This window comes from Saccopteryx bilineata, chromosome 5 (genome assembly GCF_036850765.1).
Source record: "Saccopteryx bilineata isolate mSacBil1 chromosome 5, mSacBil1_pri_phased_curated, whole genome shotgun sequence".
Lineage (NCBI taxonomy): Eukaryota > Metazoa > Chordata > Mammalia > Chiroptera > Emballonuridae > Saccopteryx > Saccopteryx bilineata.
Genome location: NC_089494.1, coordinates 215,089,132 through 215,099,778, shown reverse-complemented (window position 1 = coordinate 215,099,778; position 10,647 = coordinate 215,089,132). Strand labels below are relative to the sequence as shown.

Sequence of the window (10,647 nt, the reverse complement as noted above, 5' to 3'; positions counted from 1 at the left end):
CTTCAAGACGTGCGTCTCTGGTACTTCTAGATTTTTATTGTGGTTGAACATAAAGTTCTATTTTATTTCTGTCACTGGTTTAGATTTGTGTCAAGTTTTGTCCCAGAGATACTTTATATTTAGTATGAAAGATCAAGGTGAACTTGTTTTGTGGGCTTATAATCCAACAGAATACTAAAACAGAGCCTGCCAAACACATTCTGAGGGCCAAATGTAACTGTGATACCTCAGCAGATGGCCTGGTTTTCACATTTCCTGAATGAAGGACACTTGAAGTTTAATTTTGAATTTAAAATGTACTCAGGATATTATTCAAATAACCTTAATAAAGAGATACTGAAAACTAATAAGTATTAGTGTTCCATTAAGCAAATGAAAATGAAAATAAAGAAGAAAAAAAAAAACTTGATCCAGTTAAAATTTGTTGTTTTAAGAAATTAATACATTTCTCAAAAACATTTGTTTTTTTTTTAACCACACACTACTATGCATTCAAACACCAGACAAATATGTTAATTTAGAACCATTCTCTACAAATTAATACCTTAATGGTTAGAATCAGTTTGATCTAATACAAATTGGGCTGCATTCAAATTTATCAATTTAATGGTCATATTATTCATGCTTATATTACAATAAAAATGTTTATTTTAAAAATTATTGGCTTAGAAAACTTTTTATAATTGTCTAATCATTATACTTGCCATTATTGTACATTATTGCATATAGTAACCAGATATGGGAGAGAAAACTGTATAAATGCTGTAACCATATTTAAATGTTTCTATATATGTAATATGAAATATTTGCTTATATTCCTTATATATTATCTGATAATTTCACATTGGGGCCACTTAAAGACTTTCTCTGTATTGCTGTGTTAACTTTGTTTTTATTTACTTATTTTATTCTTTTTTTTTTTTTACAGAGATAGAGAGAGAGTCAGAGAGAGGGATAGATAGGGACAGACAGACAGGAATGAAGAGAGATGAGAAGCATCAATCATCAGTTTTTCGTTGCGACACCTTAGTTGTTCATTGATTGCTTTGTCATATGTGCCTTGACCATGGGCCTTCAGCAGACCAACCCTTGCTCAAGCCAGTGACCTTGGGTCCAAGTTGGTGAGCTTTTTGCTCAAACCAGATGAGCCTGCACTCAAGCTGGTGACCTTGGAGTCTCGAACCTGGGTCCTCCACATCCCAGTCAGACGCTCTATCCACTGCGCCACCACCTGGTCAGGTGACTTATTTTATTTTTTAATTGACCTTATTGGGATGAAATTGGTTCCTACAATTATATAGATTTCAGGGGTACCATTCTATAATAACATTTTCTGTACATTGCACTGTCTGTTCACCATCTCAGGTCAAGTCTCCTTCCCTTACCATTTATCCCTCCTTTACCTTCTTCTGCTTCCCTCCACTGTTTTAACTTTGATGGTGAGTTTTGATGATGATACTTACCAATATTGGTATGACTTACATTGGAATTTATTAAATCACCTGCTTGATTTGTCTGTGTCGACTAGTTCACTTCTGTGGCAGTCACAACTGGAAGAATATTAAAAGTAAAGGTGTTTCTTTTGACTTAAATGGTTTATTCTTGTTGGTTCATATTTTTGCTTTTTTCTGTTTTATATTCATTTATTTAATAGTTATTAAATTTCTGGTATATATACATACTCTTAGCCTTTGTAGGTGATTAAAAAAAAAGTACATATGGCATCATCTAGGCCCTGAAGGAACTTTTTTGTTAGTAAAGAAGATTAGATTAGATATGTCTTGTGCGCCTTCTTGTGTCACCTGTGTGCTGGCTGCCTTCTTGATCTTGAATAGCTGAAACCAGTTGCTTACCCGGCCTCTCTCCTGGCTGTCACCACATGCCCAGAGTTATTGGCTTTCTTTTACTTCTTCTGGACTTAGATAAAATATTATACTGCAGTACATGGAATTTGGCTTCCTAAAGGAATTTCTGAAGGGTCTAAAAATATTTCCTAATAAAGTATTTTTGTTCTGAAATAGAAAGTTTTAGAAAAATTATAGGAGGAATAGATGAGTCATGTGAAGAATGCTTTTCAGAAAAGTATATCACGTGTATTTATAAGCAAAAATGTAGCATAAATATACACTTAACTCTCATTATTTGTGGTTGTTATGTTCTATAAAGTAGCCACAAACACTCAATTAGTGGATACTGAATGATTCCTTCTAATGAATATACAGGAGTGAGTTCCTAAAACATCATTTGCATTACTAGGTTCATTTACCAACATCTTTTTTTTTTTTTTTTTTCATTTTTCTGAAGCTGGAAACGGGGAGAGACAGTCAGACAGACTCCCGCATGCGCCCGACCGGGATCCACCCGGCACGCCCACCAGGGGCGACGCTCTGCCCACCAGGGGGCGATGCTCTGCCCATCCTGGGCGTCGCCATGTTGCGACCAGAGCCACTCTAGCGCCTGAGGCAGAGGCCACAGAGCCATCCCCAGCGCCCGGGCCATCTCTGCTCCAATGGAGCCTTAGCTGCGGGAGGGGAAGAGAGAGACAGAGAGGAAAGCGCGGCGGAGGGGTGGAGAAGCAAATGGGCGCTTCTCCTGTGTGCCCTGGCCGGGAATCGAACCCGGGTCCTCCGCACGCTAGGCCGACGCTCTACCGCTGAGCCAACCGGCCAGGGCACCAACATCTTTATGAAATGAACCAATTTCATCAGCACTGAAACTCTGCTCTTGCACATAACTCTTTTCCTATATAACACTTAGCAGGTATTAACATTTTTTTTTCAAAGTTTTATGATATTCAGAAACTGCATCACCTGCAAGTTTAATATTTTTCATACTGTATCACCTTTTTTTTTTTTTTTTTTCTGAAGCCGGAAACGGGGAGAGACAGTCAGACAGACTCCTGCATGCGCCCGACCGGATCCACCTGGCACGCCCACCAGGGGCCACGCTCTGCCCACCAGGGGGCGATGCTCTGCCCCTCCGGGGGGTCGCTCTGCCGCGACCAGAGCCACTCTAACGCCTGGGGAAGAGGCCACAGAGCCATCCCCAGCGCTCGGGCCATCTTTGCTCCAATGGAGCCTTGGCTGCAGAAGGGGAAGAGAGAGACAGAGAGGAAGGAGGGGGTGCGGGGTGGAGAAGCAAATGGGCGCGTCTCCTATGTGCCCTGGCCGGGAATCGAACCCGGGTCCCCCGCACACCAGGTCGACGCTCTACCGCTGAGCCAACCGGCCAGGGACCATACTGTATCACCTTTTGAAATGTGCAAGCCAGTTGATTTTCATCCTCACAACCAGGCTGTCCGCCACATTGAAAAAATCAATCCTCGGCCCTGGCCTGTTGGCTCAGCGGTAGAGCGTCGACCTGGCATGCGGGGGACCAGGGTTCGATTCCCGGCCAGGGCACATAGGAGAAGTACCCACTTGCTTCTCCACACCCCCCTCCTTCCTCTCTGTCTCTTTCTTCCCCTCCCACAGCCAAGGCTCCATTGGAGCAAAGATGGCCCAGGCGCTGGGGATGGCTCCTTGGCCTCTGCCCCAGGCGCTAGAGTGGCTCTGGTAGTGGCAGAGCGACGCCCTGGAGGGGCAGAGCATCGCCCTCTGGTGGGCAGAGCGTCGCCCCTGGTGGGCGTGCCGGGTGGATCCCGGTCGGGCGCATGCGGGAGTCTGTCTGACTGTCTCTCCCCGTTTCCAGCTTCAGAAAAATACAAAAAAAAAAAAAAAAAAAAAAAAATCAATCCTCATCTCATTTCGTCATTTTCCCATCTTTTACATGGTTTCATCACACGCTACACATTTCACTTTACCACTCTCTGGAGCAGCTACATGTATAGATGAGCAAATTTCTACTTCCTTTTTCTGGATGTACCATATTGCTGATTCATTAACATTGAATACATAGTTACCAGCACTATAGCTTATGCCTGAATTAGTTCTTCTAACACATGTATTTTCTCTGTAAGTCACATCAAAGTCTTCTTATGCTTAAGAACACAGGACAGCACTTTAGCACCATGCTTGGGGCCATTTTAAATAATTAAATTACCAATAAATGCACAAAAAAGTAAAAAGCATGTCACTAAATAGGCCCCCAAAAGAACGTTTGCTCACAGTAAGAGAGCTAAAATGATATGGCAGAGAATGGTCTTGTTTGACCTCAGCGGGGGAACTGCATGCTAAGGAGTTTGGGTTTTACCTATAAGCAGTACCTTGAAGGATAAAGTGGCTTGCTGTTAATATAGCCAGGTTTGTGCTTTAGAAAGAACATTGTGTAACATACAGAGAATTTATTGAAGGGATTTGGGAAATAGTGGGCAGATCAACATTTGAAGCAGTTATTCTAGTTAGAATACCCTTGCTGCTAACACAACATGTAAAGTATGGAGGGAGCATAAAGTGAAGAGAGATAAATTTGCTTATATATAAAGTACAGTTAACAGAACTTGATTGATTAGTTCTTATTTTTGAAGAAGTAAAAGGAATAAAGAATTAGGTTTTAATTTCCAGTTTGGAAATATGAGTTGGATGGGCTGTCTTCTAAACCTAGGAATATTGGAAAGAGAGCAGTTTTAAACATACTTACTTTGAGATGCCTATACATTAGCTTTAAGGGAATTTTTATTATGTATTTGGCTATAAAACTGTGGAGCTCAAGAGATACATCCTGGTTGGAGATATAAATCTGTAGAATCTTTATGTATTTCTTGTGGTTGAAGTCATGGAAGTGGATAAGATTGCCTAGAGCAAGTGTGAATGATAAGGCATAAGTACCAAGAAAGAACTCTGTGGCCTAATCAGGAGGTGGCGCAGTGGCTAGAGTATGGGCCTGGGATGCTGAGGACCCAGGTTCAAAACCTTGAATGAAGAATTGATGCTTCTTATCTCTCTCCCTTCCTGTCTGTCTGTCCCAGTCTGTCTCTCTCTCTATCACAAAAACAAACAAAAATACATAGTAATAACAGAGATTTAGTTAAACACAGATTTTATGTCTTAAAATTAGTATAGTTACATTTAAATGCTTTAACTACCTGCATCTAAATTTATAGTATAATACAAGAAAACTTCATGTTTGTAATGATGAATTTTGACAAGATATTCTAAAACAATAAAGTCCTAATTAGATTTACTATACTGGGTTTATTAATTAGAAAAATACATAATGTATTTCCAGAAAAATCCAAGAAAACTCTTTTCCTTAACAATCAACTAATCTGAAAATGAAATCAGTCAATGTACTAAGTAGAATTTCCCAGAATCAGAGCTGGCAAAGGGGCTTCTTGTGTAAGTGGTTTGAGGGAATGAAACCTTTAAAAGAGTGAGGAAAAGTAAGTTAGGACAGAGAAAGAAGTGAGGCAAATGTAGCTTCAGCTGAAGTCCAGTTTTAGATTGATCCTGCAGTGAGCGCTGGAGTGTGACAGGCATCATAGTTGTCCACCATAAGGAAAAGAGGTTAAGCTTTTGTACTGGTGTGTAAGTTACTCATTGGCTAAGGACCACCTGTTAGGTAGGAGGCATGTAACAACATCTCAGGCACTTTTGAGTGGTGTTTCCCATAAACTGGGGGCATTTCTCAGAAGAGGGCAGTTCAACAGCTAATGGAGGAATGTCCATGTCTGATAGTGGGGTTTAGGTGGAGGACCAATAACATCCATTATAACCCTATCATCTATTCAAAGAACATTCTAGGAAGTAAATGTTTGAGGGGAACAGCATTTTCTGTAATGGTATTTAAACTACACTTTTATTCTGCATACAATATAGAAGAAAGTACTATATGTACTGGGAATCAAGAGATCCCTGTTTTCTTGCATGACCCTCAAGCCTCCTGGGTTTCAGCTGTTATCTGTAAAATTTATGATATGCTTTATAAATTATCTTTCAGTTTCAAAATAATTTTCTATTATTCTTTTACTATGCACAGATTTCTACTCATTAAAATGGTGTATTTTCATTTGTCAGCTATGCGTTATTAAATAGTCATAAGAACTATAGTTTCCAAACTTTTCTCATTCATTCATTATTTCATTTATTTAACAAATATTTTTACATGCAGAGTTCTAGGTATTAAGAATATAGAATAAGACAAAGAGCCTATAATATTATGGAGTTTATGATTTTTAAATAGAAACTTTTAAGAAATGCTATTTGAAATATATGAAAGGTCTTATATTTAGGTCTTTGATCCATTTTGAATTAATTTTAGTACACGGGGACAGGCTGTAGTCGAGTTTCATTCTTTTGCATGTGGCTTTCCAGTTTTCCCAACACCATTTGTTGAAGAGGCTTTCTTTTCTCCATTGTGTGTTGTTGGCCCCTTTATCAAAGATTATTTGACCATATATATGTGGTTTTATTTCTGGGCTTTCTATTCTGTTCCATTGGTCTGAGTGTCTATTTTTCTGCCAATACCATGTCATTTACAGCAAAATGGTGGGATCTTGATAACATTATAAGGAGTGAAATAAGTAAATCAGAAAAAAACAAGAACTACATGATTCCATACATTGGTGGAACATAAAAATGAGACTAAGAGACATGGACAAGAGTGTGGTGGTTACCAAGGGTGGGGGGGGAGGGAGGACATGGAAGGGAGGGAGGGAGAGAGTTAGGGGGAGGGGGAGGGGCACAGAGAACTAGATAGAGGGTGACGGAGGACAATCTGACTTTGGGCGAGGGGTTTGCAACATAATTTGATGACAAAATAACCTAGACATGTTTTATTTGAATATATGTACCCTGATTTATTAATGTCATCCCATTACCATTAATAAAAATTTATTAAAAAAAAAAAGAAATATATGAAAGGTAAGACACATTTTTCTTAAAATAAGAATTATTTTAAATGTATATTAAACCCCCCCAGCAAAAAGTTAAAAAAGAATGTGGTAAGGCTATTCTTTTTTCTAATACTTGAAAACGTATGTAATATGGCTCTTTCTCCTTCTCTCTTTTTTTTAAACAAAGGGTTCTTGAAAATGAGAAAATAAACTCTCTAGAAGGGTTTATAATATAACACATCATTATGCAGGTTGGTTCACTTAATCCAGTCCTATTGAGATGTGACATGCTTCAAAAATGTGCTCACCTAAAATATGTTTTCATGTCAAAGTATTTTTACAAATAAAAGTTAAGTATTTGTACTTTTTCCATAGGAATTTTATGCATTTCCCTTTTCTTTTCTTTTCCTTTATTCAGTGTGAGGAGGGTAGGCAGAGACAGACTCCCATATGTGCCACAACCAAGATCCACCGGGCAGCTCACCAGGGGAAGATGCTCTGCCCATTTGGGGCATTGCTGTGTTGCTCAGCAACTGAGCTCTTCTTAGCACCTGAGCGAGGCCATGGAGCCATCCTCAGTGCCTGGGTCCAACTTGCTCCAATCAAGTCATGGCTGCAGGAGGGAAAGAGAGAGAAAGAGAGAGAGAGAGAGAGAGAGAAACAAGAAGGGAAGGGGTGGAGAAGCAGATGGGTACTTTTCCTGTGTGCCCTAACTGGAATTGAATGAGAACATCCACATGCAAGGTCAACACTCTACTACTAAGCCAATGAGCCAGGGACTACATTTTCTATACACAAAGAAATTAGGTAAAGAAGAGTATTGGTGGCTTAAATCATTAGTCCATCATGTTTTTCTCCCAAGATATCAGAATATGCATAGTATGACATTGCTTTATGCAAAATCTGTGATTAAGACAATAAACACATAAATATATAGAATCTTTGTTTGTTGTGAAGTAATATAATTTTGAATAACCCGTATTAATTCAAAAGATAGCTAGGAAGTTTCCCAGTGGGCAAAAGGAAAGTGAAGTGGAAGCTAAATTTTCATATAAGTTATTCTGGTTGATAATCTGTATCATTGAAGAGTTTTAAGAGTTTGGAGACATAGAATCTGGCATTATTTGCATAGTTTATTCAAGACGACATAGTGTCTGAGGATAAGTTACTATTATGTGTGTACATGTGAGAACTATCTGCTGGCCTCACTTTCATGTGAAAGAAAAATAGGGCCAAATCAACAAGCTTTAAGACCTGTTCAATGCGCCCTAGGAGATTATCATGCTGTTTTCTGACACTCAAGGTGAGGAGTCATAAATAGAAAAAGGGTTAGCATTGACACAAAGCCTAGAAAACAGGTAGGCAGATTTTCCTGGGAAAGTTTTATAGGCAGTATTACGGCAACTCTAGGCTACAACCTACCAATATAATAATTTTAAGGAATCCATGTACTTACTTGTCACCAAGAGATTATGTATGCACTCAGAAGGAAGTTTATTGTGAACAACTATATTCTATGATTTCTCAAGGAAAGTTGATCTGTAAATCAGCAGTGAAAACCTTCTTAGCAATCTGTAACCTATATTTACTCAAACCATTGTCTTTTCTCTACAAAGGGATAAAATACAAAATTGTATGTCTCTGCCATTACTTTTACTAAACCTTTGTCAAAATTTAATTCACAAGAAGCTCTCATAGTTTTAAAATTGAATATGTTTAAATGTGCATAAAGTGGTTCTTAGTTAAATGTAGTTTGGGAATTACAGCCATATTTAACAAGCATATAATCTTCAAGCTTTAATCCACAAAGAATTTCTGTACTAGAGACCAGTTTTGGACATGATCCAGTCTCGATAGTATGTCACGCGAGTGTAGACACCAGGCTTGTTTGGAAGAGCACATTCATCTCCCCAGCTTACAATACCAGCAAGGAACCAAATGCCTTTCTGATCTGCACTCACCAGAGGCCCACCAGAGTCACCCTAGAAAGAGAAAGAATATATGCAGTTACTAGAATGTAAAGATGGACACTGCTTGTTTTTTTCTTCTGTAGTAAAAATGGGAAGACACAAGAAGGAAAAAAACCTAAGCATTTAAATATTAAAATTCTAATCTTGTATATTTTTGTGTTCTATAATCATTTATTTAAATCAAAGATACCAGTGTATATCTGTGGATATGACATACAATAATGGAAAACAAGTATGAAAAACTTCATCTCAATTATTACCTAAAAGAGATATTGAAGGTACTGTTGCTTTTGCAATCATCAGTATGCTGAAGAATTTTCTGATCACCTCCCCAGATTCTCTTATTTTCAGGCAGATACTGGGAAAAAGGAAGTGTTGTTGTTGTTTTTTTTTTTTCTTACCACCAGCACTGGACTGTTGCTTTTTTATTCTTACATAAACATCACTCCAATTTTCAAAATGTAATTTGACTAAACTACCCTCTACATTCCTTACAGTTTTAATTTAGTGATAATGAGGTCATTTTTCTAGAATGATCAAACACATTGGCATTTGGATTTTCTTTTGTTCTAATCCTTAACATCATCCTGAATAATTTCAACATCTATTGGATGAAACCACCAATCTCTTGGTTTCCTTAATTTTTATTATCTACACTTACTTCTTAAACATTTCCATGTCACTCCCAGACAAGGGTGGAAAGGGATAACAGGGAAGACTTCCATCACCTGGAACTGCTCTATCTGTGCAGTGCCATTGTTCAGCATTGTGATGCCTGCGCCCACCCCTTCAGTGTTCTTATTCCTCTACACCTGCTCTTCAGCCTCACTAAGAATGCCAATCCTTGACTCCTTTTTCTCCTAGTGTATTAACTTACTTCTTACCATTTTTTCGTCATGTAATTATGTTCCATAATTTACCTATACTACTGCTCTTTAAACAAGATACTCAGCTTCTTACCTTTACATCACAACCTGGGCTGAACCACATACTGTGAAAGAAAACCGCATTACAAATTTACATCCTCAAGCCAACTCTTTTCCCCAATAGTTATGTGTCCCTAGCCATATTCCTTTCTCATTTTTTAAGAGCAGCCAACCCAAACTTTTCTCATTTCACAATTTGAAAATATTCATTCATTCATTTATTCATTCAATACTTCATTATTTTTTGAGAGAGAGAGAAGGGGGGGAGAAACAGGAAGCATTAACTCCCATATGTGCCTTGACTGGGCAAGCCCAGGGTTTTGAACCAGTGACCTCAGCATTCCAGCTTGATGCTTTATCCACTGCGCCACCACAGGTCAGCCATTATTTTGAATTGTGCAAAGTATACATAACAGAAAAGTTATTATTTTAACTTTTTAAGTATATAGTTCTATGGCATTAAGTCCATTTATGTGTGTGATCATTGCCATTATCCATCCCCAGAACTTTTTCCATCTTGCAAAACTGAAACTCCATACCCATTAAACAGTATAACTCTTCATTGTTCCCTTTCCACAACTCCTGGCAACTACCATTCTATTTTCTGTCTCTATGAATTTGACTACTCCAAGTACTTCATATGAGTGGAATCAAACAATAGTTGTCTTTTTGTGACTGGCTTATTTTACTTAGCATAATGTCATCAAAATTCATTCATGTTGTAACACATGTCAGAATTTCCTTTCTTTTTAAGGCTAAATGGCATTCCATTATACGAACACACACACACACACACACACACACTGTCTTGTTCATGCTTTTATCCATTAATGGACATTTGACTTGCTTTCACTGTTGAGGTATTGTAAATAATGTTGCTATGAACATGTATGTACAAATATCTATTTGTTTCCCTGATTTCAATTCCTTTGGGCATATAGCCAGAAATGGAATATTTGGATCATATAATAATCTATTT

At 38.2% G+C, this 10,647-nt stretch overlaps 1 protein-coding gene across 1 annotated transcript in view; it reads right to left on the bottom strand.

Annotated features, from left to right (window-relative positions):
* Positions 1-8,592: 8,592 nt before the first annotated feature.
* The window catches only part of LOC136306644 (transmembrane protease serine 11C-like), a 72,869-nt gene continuing 70,814 nt past the window's right edge, over positions 8,593-10,647 (bottom strand). Inside the window, exon 10 of the mRNA XM_066233091.1 lies at positions 8,593-8,754. Within this exon, the coding sequence (XP_066089188.1) occupies positions 8,593-8,754 (162 nt within the window). The remainder of the gene's footprint in view (positions 8,755-10,647) is intronic.